Source organism: Anser brachyrhynchus (assembly GCF_964034855.1).
Source record: "Anser brachyrhynchus genome assembly, chromosome: 7".
Lineage (NCBI taxonomy): Eukaryota > Metazoa > Chordata > Aves > Anseriformes > Anatidae > Anser > Anser brachyrhynchus.
In genome coordinates this window covers 24,066,928-24,086,706 of record NC_137701.1, presented here as the reverse complement: position 1 = coordinate 24,086,706, position 19,779 = coordinate 24,066,928, and the positions used below count along the sequence as shown (strand labels likewise).

The window sequence follows — 19,779 nt, the reverse complement described above, 5'->3', positions numbered from 1 at the left end:
GGATATTGCACAACAGCTGTTGTTTGTTCTGCTTGCTTTTATTTTCTCCTCTTGAAAAAGAAGTAGTCATTACTGCCCTGGAAATATCTGTATGAAGAGCCCAGTACTCTGAATGCAATCTACCAATATTTGGAGTGAAAATAATTTAAAGATTGCATCGCTTCTGGTCAGTTTTTTCTGCCTATTTCAGCTGGACTCAAACCAGATAAATACCTTTAAAGTTTAACCCAGACAGATGTAAAATGAACCAATGATGTTTTGTCTGTACTAGAGAATTGTGATGGGGATAAGGAAATAGTAAATACAAGCACAGTGCTATTGTAAGAAAGATTTTCCAGTGTTTCCATAAATTTTAAATGTAACAGTACTTTCTACTTAATTGTTTCATATCACATTTTTGTCATAAGCTCCCCTTCCTAATCACTATAGAAGCTGATTCCCCAAAGGTAAGACCCCGTCCCCCAAACTCTTCCTTTATTGTTTTTTCCAGTTCAAAGTGGTGTTGCCTACACAATTTGTGTTATTTTTGGGGAGACAGAATGAAAAGAAATTTCAGATAGGAATACAAAGATGTTGACTTCAAAGCCCTTAATATTAAATTTTCATTTTTATTATACTAAAAGTAGAAACTGTAGATGTAGCATATTTAAATGCTAAGTATAATTTATTCTTAGCATATTTTTGTTAGTAATTCGGTGACTTTTTAAAGTGCAAAATTCTGTCCATTTCTAAATCTAATGTTCAAAATAAATTCCATGTTTGAAATACCTAGTTATAGTTTTATGGAAACGTTTTTTTTAAGGAAAAAAGATCTTAGTGAAATACTTTTTTAAATTTTGTCACCCCAAAATGGCATGCTGCCTCTCAGTGTTGTTCCTTTCCCTAAACAGCATAAACAAGATGAACAGTTGATGACCAGAGCATCTTCATTTTAAACACCCATGGAGCAGACCAATGTCATCATTTTACTGCTATTTTAATGACAGTCAAAATAGCATTGTAGTTCTGATTTATCTTCCACCCTACACATGGGATGAAAAGGATCCCATAACAGTGAAATCAGTCTGGTGCATGGGCAAAGGATGTACAGTATGATTTTCTTACCGTACGTGCCTCTGCTGCCCAGGCTGTTAAAGTTTGGAGAAAGAGAAGAAAGTGATGTGGTACATTCACAGCCAGTGGGTATGCAGTAGTTTTAATTTTTCTGGTAGATATTGCTTTTTTTGATAGTACAATCGATTATGCAGACATGTACTTTGTTTTAACCTGAAATTTTCAAAGATCCTTTGAGCAACGAGCATCTGCAGAGACTGTGGCTCAGACAACATACGGGTAAAAGACAATTTGGCCTTTATGCTGCAGCAAAATAGCAGATACACCGTTGCTCACATAAACAAAGACTCAGGTGAAAAAAACCTAAGGGATCAGGGTTTTAGGTATGAGTGTCTTGTTCTAAGTGACCAACCTCTTGAAGAATCTGAAATCCTAATATTTTCATGTGCTCTAGCTTCTCTCAAATTCCCAGACAGAAGTAGGTTCAATGAACTTTAAATTTGCAAGGCTTGCTTCTGATAAACGAAGCCACAGAAAACACTATGTTAGAGACAGAGCTAAAAAAAAATTTAATCTTGAATGCACATAACGTTATAAGAAAAATTCGATCTTAGGTAAGTAATGAATGAAAAAATGAATGCTTGAAATGGTATCAGTCATAAAGACAATTCACTGAGGGGTACCTTACCATAGGGGGAAAAACATTTCATTTTCTTGTTTTGAAATTAATCATGCCTTTAAGGTTCAAATACAGAAGCATATAATAGTCCTGTTTCTGTTGTGACATCTATTTTCTTACACCAGCATCTGAAAATATTATTAAATAGGGATAATTAAATAATGATACTGTACTGTGATTGCATGTAATGCCTTCTGTGTAGACTGACCAATTGACAACATAGAATGATTGCTGGAATACATCAGCTCTGGAAGTTCTTCCTACTTATTAAATACTGAGTTGACTTGACCAATAAAAGACTGGTCAATACTAAACTACAAAGATCTCAGAGATTTTGGGTGAGAAGGGGTTATACAAACAACTTCTCAGTATGATTTGAGTATCTGTCATAAGCCCCACCCCTGGCTCTTTGAAGTAGGGGAGAGACAAAGTGGTATGTGGTAATTCTTACATCACAGATTCATAACAGTATTAAGTCTTTGAAGGGTGGACTTGCATGAGATTTACTTACTTAGCTGTTGCCTAACCATACAGGCACCTGAACTCTCCCTTAATACCTTAATTTTTCAATATTAAAGTGTCTAGGAGCTAAAAGTCTGCTTTTGGGTATGGCCATGATATAATTGATCACCAAGGCACCTGTCTGAAACATACCCTTCTTTGGTATATGTAATTAAATATTCCTCTGTCTTTGTCTATAACATTAAGCCCTTCAGATAGTTTCAAAACATATGGAGAAGATCTGACCGTATATAAACAGTAGTCCTAGCTGCCTTTTTAAAATATTGGAGAAAAAGCTATTACGTTGCAGCTGACACAAATTCCCTTTTCTGTCTGAAGGTAAGCAAGTCTCATATCCCAAACCTTCTTTTTCATGCTTGTTAAGAGTACTTAGTGGGCAGGGAGGAAGAGTGCTTAAATACCCTTACAGCTCCACGAGGTATGTGTTTTACTGGTAAAAGATTGGACTTGTCCTTTTTATTTTCCAAATTACTCTAGGCATTAATTAAAGCCTCCATCTGCAGGAGATGCAAAGCCTAAATAGAAGGAGACTTTCCTGGTATCTACACATAAAACCTCCCGATAATACGGACTTTAAGACACACTACGCATGCTTAGTGTTTGCTTTACTAAGCAAAAGTACTTTCTGCTGGCTGTACTGCTGCAATTTAAACTCCCCCCCTAGGAATTTGTTTGCGTACCCTTTGTGTGCAGGAAGTGTAGCATACCCAATCCTATCACTGTTCTACAGAAGGTGACAGATTTGGCAGTTGAAGTGGCAGAAGTTGGTATTCTTTAGTTATTTCCATTAACACCTCTGGAAGCTGCCATAGGCATAGAAGCAAGCTCTGGCTGAACTGAATTGTATCCTTAAAGCAATTTTTATGTGAAGAAAAATGTCGGATGATTGTAAAATTGTTCATGAATCACCTTAAGAATTTGAGAATTGATCATGCTTTCCTTTAAGCCTTGTGTAACTCAGCCTATTTCTCATTCATTCTAGTTAAGGAATTATTCCCATGAAACCTGGTAGGTTATGTGCTTGGTACAGGTTTGTTCTCAGAAACATGTTTAGATACCCGGCCACTCACTCTTTGTTGAAGGCTTGATTTGCCTGTGTTGTGGTAGCCTCTTTGCATTTTTGTAGTGTGATTAAGACTCATTGCAACAACATGACTTTTAAAAAAATTATTTATTTATGCTGTTGTAAATTAGGACTCTCTTCACAAAAATACATAAATAAATCTGCTTTGCACATGTATTGTCTTCTGTAGGCAAATCAACATTGTTTTAATTGAAAAAAAAAGCAGAATCCAAATTTGAACTCTGCTTCAGAGTTCCTGGTAATATGGCTTTTACGTGATCTAACTTTCAGGCTTATTTAAAAAACAAACAAAACAACAACAACGGAAACCCACCAAATGCGTTATTCCTTATATGTATACATGAGCAAGTATACACTAAGCTGAGCTCCAAGGGGGGAATATTGTCATCCCCCCTGCCCCTCTGCTACTGTCATTGCCTGCTCTCTCCAGTGAAGGCTGAAAGCTAAATATTACAGTTATAAATTGGCTTGCCCTTCTTTAGTTCTGAAACATTCCTTCCAAATGTATGTTGAGCAATGTAAGACATGTTAAAGAAAAGTAATACTTACTGTAACCTCTTGTTTGTGCCATTAAGAAAATGCTGGTATTATCTGGGAACTGTATGTTACCATTACTTAATTAACTAACAGTTGTATTTGCCAAAAACAAAGAAGTGTCTGTCTTTGCTTGCATGCTGGGCTGACTTGTCTGTCTGTACATCTTAAAGTTCTCTATCTACCTCGTCACTAAAATGCTCGCTGATGTCTTCTGCACCATTCAACACAGCAACTTTCTCTTGCTTCCCAGTTTGTGCTATGCTGCATGAAAAATTAATCAAAATACCAGTGCGGTATTGGTTTTCAGGTAGATCATTAATCTATATGATACTGCTGTTGCAACCTTTTTTCTTTTTCCCCTTTCTTTTTCTAGTGCTGAAATCAGAAAAGAGAAGAAAGCTGACTCAGGGAAAGGTGTCGACCGGGAGACTTGTCTATGACTTGTTCTTCAGTTAATTTTTTAACGAATGAATGAAAGGAGTGCCACAACCACTAAGTATAACTGATTTGATCTTGTAACTTTTGTCTTTCATCTCAAACTAGCACAGGTAATGTAGTGCAATATTTATCTCATTACCCTTTGTCTAAATGTCTACATTGTCTAGTATTTGTGCAAAAGTTTGCAGTAGCCAGTGCAAAAAATCTTGATTTCCTTTGCTGGTGTTGGCCATTTATCAGTATTCATATCATACATTTAACAGGCAAAGTTTCTTTCAAATTCAACTTTCTTGTTAATAGATTTGTACTGTATTTTGCTACTTTTCCTGTGTGAGAATACTTAATCTTCATTCAAGATGAACTTGAAACACTTGTTAGATTTTTTTTTTTTTAAATCACTTAATTGGAGGAAATGACTTTAGGAGACCCAAGTTGACTGGTTAAGATTTAAGAATTTTTTTTAAGTGAGAACTGATCTGACCCATGAACAAACTACTGAGGATAATCCTTTCCTCCTCAAATTGTCATTTTGAAGTCACGGATTACTCTTGCTATGGAGATTGCAGGGTCAGATTCTGTATTTGTGCAGTTTTCCTTGATTTAATACAGTGTATTTAATATTTAAATTTGTATGTAACTGGAACATAGTCATATATATAATATATATATTAAAGTATCTATTATAAACATTCTCTCACTTTGGTTGAAAAACACCACCACATCCTTTGATGTGAAACATTGGTACAGTATTTGTTAAAATGCAATCTGTGATTACAGTATCTTATCTTGTATTGTACAAATGTTGCTGTGGTAGGCCAAACAACTCCATTATGTCATTACTGAATCCATTATTTTATAATAGGGAAAATTTTGTAGATACAAACTATACTGCCCATGCAATTATAGCACCGGCCCAATGATTTTCTTCTTTATTGCCTAAAATACAGCCGCATAAAGTGCATATTTATATTGTTCTATTAACAAATGTAAACCTGTTAATTTCAGAGTTTGTGTATAATACTTAAATGGGTATCCTGCCATTGATTTTGTTACAGCTCTTTTCACTATTCTATGAAGTACATATTGATTAAAAGATTAAAAACAACATTGCTAAGTAAAATGTGGCTTTAAAGCTACTGCAAAGACATTTTTCATAAACAATGTTGTTATTGCCTGATCCTTCAAGTTGTTATTTTGTGTAAAACAAGGACTATGAGATTAGGTATTGAATTAATAGAAATGTGGAGCAAAAGTTTTATGGATTATTTGAAACTTTCTAATTTTTAAATTTTTTTAAGATAAATTTTTAAATGATTAAATGAAGGCTGTCACTATTGCTTTGAATCTTAAGAATGAGCATCTACAGTCTCATAATCTTTCTAAGAACTCAGTTACAGGGCTTTAACATTCCCTAGCTTTCCAAAATAGCTAATCTTTCCATAGTCCTCATGTGACTTACTTTTCATTTCCAGCACATTTAAAGTATTCCTTCTGATGTTTTTTTGTGTGCGTGAGTGCATATGTGTGTTTTACTACTTCAGCCATAAACGATAACTGTGTTTTGCTGCAAACCAGTAGGGTCACTGTTCTAAATTTTACTTGGCATTATCAAAGCCCATTAAAGACCATTTCTATGGGGGGGGGAGGGAAGACATGTAACGGACATAACGAAGGACTTACATTTAATTAAATGTTTGTATTTATAAATTTAGGAAAAAATGCCAACGCATTAAGATTAAATGCTTTGTTTTGTGTACTTGATGATAAATTATAATATTCCAATTGTTTTAAGGTTAGTATAGAAGTGCAATACTGGTTCGTCCCGAAAGCAGCCTGGTGGTGTTTTAATATGTTGCTGACTTTGTTGCAGATAATGTATACAATCAAGATGTATTAGTTTCACTTGACCAACTCTTAGAATATTAAGAAATCACTGTATTCAATGGCATTCTGTATTTCTGTTCAGTATTCCAGAGTGTTTTTTTTAAACAGTCACTCTGTTCTTGTGTGAATTTAAATGCTATTCCAATGTTAATCTCAACATTCTGAATCACACAATATAAATGTAGTGCTATATTTACTTCTAATTTCATATTCCTGGTCAAAATTACTCATTTCTTGGATGTAATTTATTACAGAAGTTTATGTGTACATGTGAATAGACTATTGTGTTTTTCACAATTAAGAAATGTTACGTGAAAATAAATATTTATCCTAACTAATTTTCAATTTTTATTTTCACACTGCAAAATGTGCAAGTATGCAACATTGTACAGTGTTTTAAATGGCTACCTGATGCTTGAATATGCCTCACAAATATCTGAATCGTATAGCTCAGTCCTGCTTCATTTCCAAGTGGGATCTTATTGAAACATGCACTACAACCAGCATTGGCTAGCTGTGCGTAGTTGGTGGTGGTGTACATGGTATGTCTCTAACAACCAGTAAGTGCGCCATCAGGGATGGCATATAACTGACCTGTTCCAGGAAGAGAGTGGGAATTAGATTCTGATCTACTGGTCATGAGTCGGTTCCGCTAGCTCTTGGGAGAGATGATGTGGAGCAGGCAGCAGTAGTTGGGTCCTTTAACAGCTCACGAGGTAAGTTCATACAGCTTAAAATTCCTCAAAGTAACAGTATTTAAATTGTCTAATGGTTGATCATTTGTTCAGCTACTGCCTATGGTGGGAGCTCCCGCTATTCTTAGGGCCCCAGATTTCTGCTCCTGAAAAACACCTGTACCTGTAGGCCTTAAAGCCTAGTACTTTTGCCAACCCCCAAATATTTAAATTATTAACTCTGTCTTATTAGAACACCTTTTGAGCTTCACTAAGTTTTGAACCAAAGAATGGAAGCCTCCCAGCCAGAAAACTTTAGTTCACACTTCAGGCTTCTGCTGCCTCTGTTAATATTTTACACAAAGTGTATTGTACAAAGAACTTAAGTTTACCATTTTACCTGGAAAAAATAAAGAGGAAAAAATGTTAACTAGTATGTAAGTGCCTAACTCTAGCATGTGGTAGTACTTCAGCCACAACCAGTTGTCTCAGAGCAGAGCTTCGTATATTAATGAAGTAAGCTGGCTTTCTTCTGGGCCTTCAGTTTTACGTATTTTACCTGCGTTCATGCATTTTTAAGTTGAAGTGCTATTTGTCAGTTCCCTGAGGTAGCTCTATCATCTTATTCATTGTCTGCATTATTCTTGGAGCTGGGGAAGATGTACCAGACCAAAGAAATTCAGACCTCCCTGTTCTTTATCTGCCTGTATGACTACTTTTACAGTCACATCATTTACATCACTAGTAACACACGATACATACATACATGCAACCACATGCTAATCATATCTAATATCATGATACCATTAAGCAAAACCAGAAATTTCACTGTAAGTCTTAGAGTTAATGTATTTTTGTAACATTCTAGGAGTTATTTCTTAAGCAGCATTTTCAATGACATTGAATATACATCCTTTTGTAACTTAATGACTTACTATTTTAAAGCAGCACATTTTGTAGAAAAGATGCAACCCAGTTATATGATCTATGTGAAATTAAGAAAATACGAGTCTTATTTTCAGATGGAGAAGCCTACCTGGAGTGCTGAAGGTAAGGCAGAAGTTTACGGGTAAGCTGCAATGAAGAGCAGGTTTGCTAAACAGCATGTTCATGTGAGACCTACAGTCTAGTCCCTGCTTTAAGTGACAGTTAGGTCATGTAGTAGTGCTATATGTTAAAATGCAAAGAAGGTAGCCTGCTCATTGGTAAATAGGAAATTAAAAAAAGAAAAGGAAAAAAGAAAAAGCAGTTTCTCTCCTGAAAAGAAACAACAGTGAGCTGCTAGAGTTCCCAGATAACAGTTTACCAAAGCAGAAAAAAAATTCAGTGCTGCTGGTTTCATTTAAAATCTTTAGTGAAAGATGGTTACGAGCTTTCCTTGCAAGATTTCTTCAGTTGTAATCTAAGAGTTTGCAGAGAAAATACTAACTTAAGGAACTGCAGTTAACAAAGTGTTTCCATCTGCGTAGAAAATACTAACATTGCAGCATTCATGGTACTATTTCTGAAGTAATCATTGATCATACATTAGGTAATTTCTGCAAAATCTGTTCAAAGTTTTGTCTGTATTTTCACAGAAATAATCACAGGGATCTTATTTTGGGAAACATTGTTTTTATTCCTCAACTGATGATCATGTCAATTCATCTTTGATGTTATTTTCACTATTCATTATACCATATAGAAACTGGTTTTTTTTTGGTTTTCATTTTTAGACTGAAATATCAAAGCAAACAGTACTGATTCAAGAAAGTACCATGCTTTATGGAAGTCTACAACTTACATTCTGGTGATGTTAATGACTTGATTAAATGCAATCAATAATAGTAGCTTGGCAACAGAAATCTTTATAAAGATTAGCACTTCATTGTATATTCAGGTATCCCAAGGTTTATACTGGCTCATTGTCCATTAACTACAGAGTTTTCTGGAGAAAACCCATGTCTAACAACCAAAATGCTAGTGCCATTCCTGTGCTAGGACAGTGAGAAACACTGCTTTATGAAATGGCTCATGTGAGTATAAATATGCTTATGTGCTTGACCGGTGATGGCATGGTCTTTGTCAGTATACCACTGCAGGAAAGAAAATACAGAGAATGTTAACTCTTGCTACACCTAAATCATACAAATCAAGTGTGATAGACATTAAACCAAAAACAAACAAAAAAACATTCAGCCAGCCATTGAGAGGCTAATTCAGCATTGAGGCAAAGGGGGTAGGAAGGCGCTGTGATTTCTATCCCTGATTTCTGTGGGATACAGCAGCTAGTCATGCTAAGTACAAAATAAATAGGTTACTTGTCCACATGGAGGCTAGGTACAGCTCCTCAGTTCAGAGGTTCGTCCACTCTGACCACCTCAGCCCTTCAGGTCTGGCTGAAGGGGAGCTCATATACACTGGTGCACTTGCCTTCATTCTGTACTTTATCTGTTGTTCCCCAAGGTCTGGGAAAAAGCAGGAAAGGAAGCACCAGCACCTTATTCTGGGGGTTCCCATGCACAGTATGCTGGGGCAACTATGAGGTCTTACAAGTGTAATAGAGAAACACTGAAAATGATGGACAGGATATGTTGGGTAAAGAAATGGACTTAGCTGAAGTTACCCTTTTCTTATACAGTAAGATAGATACTATTCAGCCAGCTGTGGGTGTATGCTAAGATTGGGACTAGCTTGACTGTTTGAGAACACAGAAAAATTAACAAAATGAAAGATTAGATAAACAGGATCAAGTATCAGAAGCAGCTGCTTCATTTTTTTTCCTTATGCAGTAGATATATGGAAAGTTATGTTAAGATTTAAATTACTGAAGGTGAAATGCAAGTATGTGAGCTTTCATTTAAGATGGCAATTGATATGTACCTAACTACAAGGAGCTGATGCCATCATTCTCATAATATAAGTCCATTTGTAATATGATACACAGAACACAGACATACCATTGCCTGAAAATCCACTTCAGCATCCACAAGAGCTTTGGCTATCTGTGCTGCTTGCTGAAAGTGAACATTATCTGAAAAACGAAGAAAAAAAGGAAAAAGGTAAACAAAATTTTGATTCTGTACTACTATGGGGGAAAAAGCAAAACAACAAACACAGAAGACTCCCCAGCACTGCTGCCTGAAACACAAATCAGTTGAAGAAAGCTGTATTATTTTATTGACGTAAATGTAACAGCCTTGCCCCTTCATGCTTTTGTTTTGTCAGTAGTAGAATTGCAAACCTGTCTGTAATACTAAAATGTCTAATTAACTGCAACTCACCATCTGCTGTTCCATGAATAAGGAGATACTCAACTTCCTTGAATTTTTCAGCTCTGGCCATTACTGTTGAACTCTGAAATTAAAGAAAAGGAAAAAAGAAAAAAAAAGGTGCTATTTGTTAGAAGATGATTTGCTACCAACTGACTGATTCCTGTTAACACAGTCTGGGGTTTCTCAGATAAAAGCAGCAACCCTTGCCCGCCTCCCACAAAGTAGCATGTTCACATATCCAACAGCACTGTGCTCACACACAAACCATTCTGCACTGGTCTGCAATTATTACCAAGGGTTGTGTCTGAAAAGTAACAGGCAATTCCAGAGGGGAAGAGTTTTGTGAGTGAGATAGACATTTAATGCATTGCTAACATGTTGTTAGCCTGCAGCACACCACTTGCCATAGGTTTTCTGTGATACTGCAGAGAAGTTAAAAAATGTTGCCATGGCAACAGGGCACCCTATGATAGTGAGGAGAAGATATTACAGAGACTACGTGCATTATCTTCCCCACGAAGATGTACACTACAGTCTACCTGTAGCTAAATTCAACAGAGCTTGTATGTCCCCATTCTCAAGTAAACAATGGCCAAGAAGTTTTAAAGAACACTCTCCCTGAAGTGTGATATAGACATGCCTGACAGGAAAAAAAAAAAAACAAAACACAACACAAAACACTAGACCAAATCTATGAATAGAAGTCAAGCTGCATTTTAGGAATTAAAAGATAATATGGCAATGAAAAAATAATCAGCAACTAACTCAACAAATTAAAAACACTTAAGTGACACACTTACGAGGGCCTATTAATCACCTGAGCACTGTGACCAGGTGCACCAGGTGCTAAAGAATGAGGGAAGTAAAGACTTCAGAGACTGCATTTGGACAAGGAAAGGGAACAGGACAGCGTTTTGCTATGAGGGTGGAAAAATGAAAATGGACAACGTAAGATAGTGGAGGCTTGATAAACCACCCAACATAATGGGACAATACGTTGAATGAAATTTCCTTCCACTAGCACCCTTATATGGGTTCTCTGCTGAAGATGCCTGAATCCCTGTGGAAGTTCTCTGTATAGCACTGCAACTTAAAAGCTACTATGACAAAGAAAACAAGTAAAAATTAGGAACAAAAGAATGTGTAATTTTTTTCCTTCTACCTCATACAAAGGCTGTGTCCTTGTGCATGAATTAGTATTTAGCACACCAAAAAATGTCAAATACATATTACCAAGAAACAGAAATGTTTTGCTTTTCTTATGTATATCTGCACACACACACACACACACACACACACACATCTGTAAAGCAAACATAAATATTAAATCCCTTTTCCCTTCTGCAAAAATAGCATACTTCAAGCTTTCATAACTGAAATTTGTTCTCTGTGATGATTATTCAACCACATTTGAAAAACAAGTTCATCGGGAGAAAAAAAAGCAGCAACAAAGCACCTCTAATCCATGACAGTGTATTTGCCATCTTTTGATAAAGGAAGGATGCAGTTCAGCAAAAGTCCCACATAATGTATAGAAAGCTGTGCACGTTGGAAGCATAACACCATCCACTGAAACATGTCGGGATCATACAGTAGGAATTGCTAGGTAAGAGCACCAAAATCTGCAGAGGGGACTTTGTTTGATCAAGAAGCACTGGTATAGCAGCCAACCAAAAGAATGATTTACAAAGCATCAGCCCAGTGATTAAAAAAGAAAATGACACACGCAGTATCCTTTGAATGAAACATTTTGCACATGCGCACAAGGCAACTTGATAGCTCTTCATAAGCTTTCTTACATCAAATAAATGCTGGCTTAAGGGACAGCACACCTTCTGAGTGGAAGCCCACCTTGAGGTACAATTCTGGGAATTTGACTTTCCAAAAGCAGTTTTAAAGAAAGTGATGTCACGTATTTTCCCCTTCCAAGCATTAAACAAGCTAAAATACTTTAGAAGTAAGGTGCACACAGAAGAGATTTTTTTTTTTTAAATTACTTTAAAATGATTTACCACTTGCTGTACCCATACTCAACACAGAGAGTCCCTTCCCTAAAATGCGCTTTAAGGACATAGTATTTCCGAAAAAAAAAAAAAAAGACTGCAGGGTAGGAGCAATCTGAAGTTAGACAGTTACAACTCAAAAGCAACAGCTAAAAACAACCCCCAAGTGGACTGTATGTAAATGCAACTTAATTTACCCCTTTCCTTTTCATAGTTACACTGTTGTGACAATGGTTCTGAAAAGGGACTGTGTACAAGTACAGAGAATTAGGCCCTGCTGCGTGTAACTGGCTTTTCTAAAGATCACACAGCAGTCAACATTTTATCAGCACTCAACAAACAAGTTAAGGTTTGGCTGAAACTGAAGGTCTCTCTCCCTTTAGCATATTCTCAGATAATAGAACAAATGTCAAATCAGTACAAGATGGCATATTTACAAAATTGTACCCTGTTTTGCATAACCTAATGATGCAGCAGTTCTTAAGGACTGAACATTTCAAATCTGCTAGAAAAGGATTGCCAAATCTATGACTGTTTCAAACACTTGCCAAAAGCATATCAAATTCAGAGTGAACTGCAAAATAATCTCACAAGTTGAACAGTCTCTTTGGTATGCTTTACATGGCTACTGCATCTGACCTCTGTAGCTCTGGCCTGTTTTAGTCTCAAGTCCTTTACGTCAGGGACGGTTCTTCCCAGGCAGACAGTTTTTCTCCCATTTAGCCTAGGATCTGTACTGATGTTTTCACAATTGTATTGGAAGCTCCACCCATGCTTGCTCGTTTCTTTTACAAAGCTCTAACTTTAAATACCCTACAACTCACCTAGAAGGCACCGATCACACCTAATTAGCCTCCTCAGAGGATTGCGAGCCATCCCTCAGACTGTTAACAAGCCAGACTTCTCATCTATCAATGTGAAACCTAATGTCACAGTAACACAAAGGTAGGGTGTACCTCTCAACACCACTAAATACCATTTCTTGAGATGACATCACATCATGGTCATTAGCAATACACTGTGCATTAGGAAGGCACCAGCAGCACGCATCTGCTCTAAGCAGATGTGTACACAGTCCCCTTTCTTTTAAATCAGGGCACACAGTGCAGATTTTATGCAACCTTTCAAGTCAGGTTTACACTGGATGCAGTAGGATAGAGAATATATGATCCAGCACGCAAACCTGACAGTATGAAGTTAACAGTTCAAAAATGCTTTAACAGCTTCAGCTGGGAGAGCTTTCCAGTACATATTTTGCATCAACTTGCTAAACAAATTCATTTCAGGAAATAACCCTTAGCAGTGGGTAAGGGGCCAGGAGGCAGGCCAGGGGTCTGGGGCACCGAAGAAAAGGGGCTACAGCCCAGCACGTTCCTTGCTTGAAGTCAGTAATGATCTTCAGTAACAACAAAATCTCATGACTCTTCCACTGTTGTTTTATGAAAAGCAACAAACCTACCTCAAGCTACCCACCCACCCCTCCAGGTTTATGTGGAAAAGCAAATTCCAAGTAATGCATTATTTGGGGCTTTTAGCAATGAATGAAGACTTCCTCAAGTTGCATTTTCCTGTCTCTAGAAGGAGCAGTGAAGTGTGACAATCTGATCTGTGCAATTACCCCTCCTCCATCTAACCACCATTCTCCCCAATTAGTCCTCTGAGTAACACATTTGAAACCTTTAGCTCTTTGGTACTGGCAGTTTCAACGTGGCCATTGCCAGCAATGGATCCTATGCCAAGAAAATCCGACTCCTGGCTTGAAAGGATTAAACAGTCCTCTGTTGCCATCTGTGCCGTGAAGCTGGTGAATGACTTTGTGCACCCAGAGCGTTAACGTTCGTTCTGCACAACGACAGTAACTTCTATTTACACTGCTACCTCACAGACCTCCTACTGTTCCCACTGCCTTAAAGAAACACATTTGGAAAAAGTAGGCAGGCTGCTACAGGCTGTTGGTCAGTCCCCAGTGGGTCTGAGCAGCTCGCCAATTCAGAGAGACATGGTACAAAGTCTCCCAGCAATCACAACTGATTTCCTTGGTTTTGACCAGGGCTTCTGATACAGCAGTTGACAAAACTAGATCACTGTAGCACTATGGCAAAACAGGCGTTCCAGTCCGTATTTCAGCGCATATATGCATGAACTTAAACATTTTACCATACTTTCAAGTCAGTGCAACAACCTCCAGCCGTCCCCCCCCCCCCCATGACACTGATTTCCAGCGCCCCCCCCAAGCCACAATCAGTCCTAAGCTGTTTTCTAACCTATTTACCAAGCTAAAACGAGAGGATGCCCCATCTCTTTTGCTTTAGTATACGTGTTTGGTTCCAGCATCACCAGGGTTAAACCTCTCTGAAACATCCCAATGACAAAGTACCCCTCAGATCACTTACTGTTCTCCAAGAGCTGCTGTATTTCGACCTTGGGTTGAAATTTAACACTTTACAGAAGGCTTGGGCAGCTCTGCCCTACTCTCAGCTACCTGGAATTTCGAAAAGCCCTTTAGGCAACAAAATGCAGCTGGTACTCAGACGAGCAATGTTACTCCTCTGTAATGAACATAATCTACAGGTATTTTGCTCCCATTAAGACACCTGGAAATTCCCTAATTTCTGGACAAACAGTAGTTATTTTAGATGAAAGTTTAGAAACCCTGTGTTCGTAGAGATGAGGCCAAAATTCTGTCCCTGATGATGATGTTGGCTTCCAGCTGGTCTGCAGTTTGCTTATGGGATCAGAGTACTGACAGATTTGTCTACCTGTAAAGGATTCCTATTACCTAAGAGATTTTGTTTTCCCTGACTAAAGCTTGCAACATCATAAATTGGAAAGTTCATACCATATCCGTGTTTTTTAAAATAAATTTCAGAGAAATGCAGTGCATTTTTTTTTTAAATAAAACATAGTTTGCCCATGATCATATTAAATTTTAAAACAAATTTGTTTCCTGGTGATTAAAATAAAACTGTTTTTACAGCTTGTTTTACAGTCTGTAAAGTAGCCAAATGGAATTGAACTTAAAAAACAAAACAACAAAAACACAACAAAAAACTACAACAAAAACCAACACACAAAACAAACAACCGAAAACCCACAGCATACAGCAAGGAGTAACTGCCTTGTTTGAATCCAAAAGCATGAAACTAGAGCCCCTAAAAGCACAATGCAACAATTAACACTGGAATGATGAAACACTTAATTCTTCCCCTGGGGAAGGAACAAGACTGTGTAAAGAACAACAGAGTGGCTTAGAAAAGAAACAACACATGTAAAAATGAAATTAAGTGACTTCTTTCTTACATTATAGTTTTTCAGATTATCACTTTCTATAGGAAGGCCCATGTATCGCTCCGTGTATATTGAATCTGTAATAAAAAAATAATCAGAATATACTACTTAGTTTTTCAGTATTTCTGTCTACCAGAAATTTCAGTCTGTTACACACAAAAAGAACGCATGCTGGAAATTAAGAAGAGATTGAAGATTAAAAACAGATTTTCCACAATGAGCCACGTAGGTAACCATCATTATTCAGAATATTTAATCTTGTTGCCATGGTCACCTGAATGCTGAATATTAATAAAGTACTTTGTGTCAATGTTACCTTATTGTTATTCTTTCGGTAAGCCTAAGAAAATTGCTGAAAATCTTTCAGTAAATGACTGGCATTTGAAAAAAATAAAGCTTAGAAATTTTATGTAAATGTTTACTACTTAAAAACTATGAAATGAAAATGTTGTAGTGGATTGGGACTCAGCTGGTATCTATCATATATAGTCAAAATTTAGTATTTGATTTTCCACAGATTTTTCAGCATGATATCCTATCACATTTGCAGATCTGCTGCTTTATTTTAAGCCATACAAACCGACACTATTTCACCATATTCTAATATCCATTGGATTTCTCACCAGTGTTGTCACAGTTTTTTGGTGTTGAATATAACATGCCTCCATAACCCTTTCTTTTATCTACTCAACTCAAAATGTATTTTAAAGATACTGATCTGTATTTAAAATTTAAAAAATAAAAAATAAATTCCCTACCATTCTGTAATATTCATGTCTGAAACATTGAAAACATCTCTGCATCCCCAATGGACTACTACAAATATCCATCAGTATGCTCTGAGCTGCTGACTTAGCCAGAGCACACAATACGCTCTTATACAGCCTCTGTGCTGGATGCAGAATAAATTATACCTTTATTTAGCAGAAGTTTGCCATGGAAAGCTTTCCTTTGAAAGTTTTTGGACGTATCAAAGCAAGAAAAATATCAATATATGGTCACATTGTATTAACACATACTATATTGTCAACTATATATTTTTTTTTTTAATCTGGGAGGAGGTCCCCTACAACTGTTTTTATAGCCTCATGCAATATACCACCTTACACAGTATAAGCCTGAGGCATGTATAGACTAGTCCATTTGTTCAGTTTTAGCTCATATCAAGCTTTTCATAAGACTAGATTTATAAAGTCCGGATTTTACACTCTAAAAAGAAAAATACAGAGGAAATTCAAATTCTATTGTCATTTTAAGAGACAAGTTTGAGGACATGAAATTTGATGTTAGGTCTCACAGTTCTTCTTAAAAAAGTAGCATTTTAAATACACAAAGTCTACTAATGATGGATTGCTGACATTCAGTACTGGTCTCAGCTCCTCAGAACACGTGGCAGCTTTGGAATAAAACTGCAGACACATTACGGTATTACTACAAATATTATAACAATTTTTCATCATTAAAGGTCATAGAGATTATCTGGAATTGTGGATCTGACTTTTTAAAATAAGAAGTAAGATTTAGGAAACTGGTTTAATTCTGAAATGCAATACCCATGAGTTCATAAAAACAGACCAAATGGCATTTACATGGCATCTAGTAGATAATCAAAGTTCTGCGCTATGAATCAACACTTTGCAGCATGTGCACTGCAAGACATATGGGAATCCTTGTAACAAGGAAGCCATCACATACCATAATATTGCCAACGTGACACAGGGGCAACCGCTATTCCACACTTGAACACGCCGCTTCCAGAGCCAAGCACCATGGAGGTCACATATCCCCCATAAGACTGAGAAGAAAACATTGCTGTTATTTTAGTCAGAAAGAAAAGGATGGGGCCCATCTGCTAAACGGTTCATCAGACATTTATAGGCTCAGCGTTTTTCATATTAATGAACTCCATTCTGAATTTGGGTCAGATCTCACCCAGCCTGCTCAGTGGGGGAAACAGGCATCAAACAGCGCATGGCAGCTGTGGCTCTGATGAATGAGAGCTTGCTGTGGAAAAGGGGTGCAAACGCCACTGAACTGTGACTCAGCTTGGAATGACAGTGTTTGGTAGCACCGTAGGCAGCAGCGAAAGACAGGAAACAAGACACTGCTGAACCGCTGTGTCCCTCTCCATGCTGGTGAAGTGGGTGGAAGAAAAGCGGAGGCCCACAACGCGCTTGATGAGTAGTTGCACCAGGGCACCCAAAAATTTACAACTCCCTCAGAGTAGGCCTACGGCAGCTCACTTGCTAACTCTCCTCCAAAGCGTCAAGAGCAAGACTGTGACTGGGGAGTGAAGGATCTTCTGCTGAGTCTGTGGGAGGAACTGTGCAGCAATACACTTCTTGGTATGCACAGAAAATTCACTTGCAGTCTATCCTGATACACAGATGAGTAAATATCTGACACACTTGAGCATTCAGGCAGCAAGATACCTAAACAATGTCACCGACTGCCCAAATGACTGCACTCACTATAGTTTGAAGAGGTTATTTAAGAAAATGTGACCACCCACATTCAAAAAGAAGAGCAATTTTTGGATCTCGTTCTTGTCTTGAAAACAGATTACAGGCAAATGGTTAACTTTAGTTCAAAGCCACATGTTTGCTCCAACTTCAATACTCAAGTCCTCTCAATGAGATCAGCAAACTAACACATGTACTTACTAATTATCTATGTATGGGTAATTACATGTACATTACATGTAAAAACCCACGTATGAATACGTTATCTAACCTGGCAAAATGAATGTACCTAGTGAGAGGCTGACAATCTGAAAACTCAAGAAAAAGAAATTCTGTTGACCCACAGGTTCGATACCCAGGATACGTAACCCCCAACCTAGCCCCAGGAGGACTGCTCTTCAACTAGTCATCCTGAGACTCATAAGAAGTAAGATGGGAATGCATTAAGTCCTCCATTTCTGCAGAAAAAAAAATCCCTCCTGCTACAGTTCATTATACACTTGACTTCATACTACAAAGATGTGTTTATCCCCATAAGAAAAGGTACTAAGGGAATCACTGACATCATCATCTTGCCACCAAGCAATTATTCACTGGTGCCCACCATCAGCAATTTAGTTCAAGATCCTGCATGCCATCCTGCACATACTTAAACAGAAAGCACGCAACAAACACCCCTTGACACCAGAAAAAATGTTACAATTAAATAATAAGCCAGCCAAACTAATTTGAGTACTTACCCAACCCCAAATAGCTATTCTGTCCTTATCAACAAAGATCATTTCAGAAAATTTTCTAAAAGCAAACAGAATAATTTAATGCTTAATGGATTGCAGGTCTCTGCCATGATACAGATGTGCCTATTTTTCATCATGTTGGCCCTTTTCACCTCTATGAATAAGCATGTCCCACTTCACAGGGACTGTAAAACCTGGAAGGTCTGCAAAAACACTTGAACACCCACTGATATTTGTATCACTTGCTGGAATTAAGTTAGATCCCTCAGTTGCCCGTCTCCCCACACACACACACTTCTCTCTCCCCCCCCCGCCCCCCCCCCCCCTTTTTTTTTTTTAAGTAAAAAAGCCACACGCAAATTGCAGCAGCAAGGGACATGTCAACATCTATAAATCCAAGTGAGGGTTTAAAAAAGAACAAAAAAATCTGAAACACATTTGTTTAAACTCCTTAACATTTTAAAATCCCCAAAAGCAAACCCCAGAAGTTGAATTCTATATGATTCAGAGTCATACTGACACCATTAAGTTCAGTGAGGTTCTACAGCACAAATCAAGCGATGAAGATCAACTACAATATAAATGCTGGGAACTGTAGCACATGCAAGTCTCAGTCACTACACAAACTTGCAAAAAGCTTGGAGTAAAACTTTTAGCTACCCATTCAACAGTAGTGTGCTTTACTTAATAATGTGACAGTTATCATCTCTATAAAAACGGCAATATGGTAAACTTGTTATTAAAACCTTAACTCCTCTCTTTTTAAGCATAAGATGATGGTTGGCCCTTAAATGACATCCTAAAAAAATGAACATAGAATTTAGTTATGTTTTAGCCAGTAATTTCAAGATGACCATTCAAAACATTCACCTGTTTCCCTGCACAGTAAGCACGGAAAAGAAGGAACACTTATTGACCATTTCACTGTAGCTCACCTAGCTGCTGAAATCTGATCTTCCACTTCATAGGTTCCCAGTTTTCTGTTTATTGCATGCATGATTTCATCCCCTTGGTATCCACTTCCTCTGCCATCAAAGCTTGCTACAATGATCTGCTCTGTACTTGCAAGGTACGTAGCCCAGTTAATCCGGAAGACATAATCTACTTTCTGACTACAGGGTCCTGCATACCTGGATGAGAAGTCCCACAGAATTCAAGCATTTA

General features: G+C 37.5%; 2 protein-coding genes across 24 annotated transcripts in view; one reads left to right on the top strand and one right to left on the bottom strand.

Moving 5' to 3' along the window:
- SLC4A10 (solute carrier family 4 member 10) overlaps positions 1-5,492 on the top strand; it is a 169,170-nt gene extending 163,678 nt beyond the window's left edge. For 13 of the 19 annotated variants that reach the window (XM_080601209.1, XM_080601196.1, XM_080601192.1 and 10 more), the window contains one exon: positions 4,249-5,492. In XM_080601209.1, coding sequence (XP_080457335.1) covers positions 4,249-4,315 — 67 coding nt within the window. In that variant the 3' untranslated portion in view covers positions 4,316-5,492. Of the gene's footprint in view, positions 1-407; positions 447-3,236; positions 3,263-4,248 lie in introns of all 19 variants that reach the window. The other 6 variants (XM_080601208.1, XM_080601206.1, XM_080601201.1 and 3 more) reach the window with 3 other exon arrangements.
- A 2,976-nt stretch (positions 5,493-8,468) lies between these two features.
- The window catches only part of DPP4 (dipeptidyl peptidase 4), a 39,210-nt gene continuing 27,899 nt past the window's right edge, over positions 8,469-19,779 (bottom strand). For 2 of the 5 annotated variants that reach the window (XM_080601255.1, XM_080601256.1), the window contains 7 exons: positions 19,551-19,745; positions 18,619-18,673; positions 17,112-17,211; positions 15,429-15,493; positions 10,135-10,207; positions 9,811-9,884; positions 8,469-8,946 (listed from right to left, as the gene is read on the bottom strand). In XM_080601255.1, coding sequence (XP_080457381.1) covers positions 8,848-8,946; positions 9,811-9,884; positions 10,135-10,207; positions 15,429-15,493; positions 17,112-17,211; positions 18,619-18,673; positions 19,551-19,745 — 661 coding nt within the window. In that variant the 3' untranslated portion in view covers positions 8,469-8,847. The other 3 variants (XR_013954006.1, XR_013954007.1, XM_080601257.1) reach the window with 3 other exon arrangements.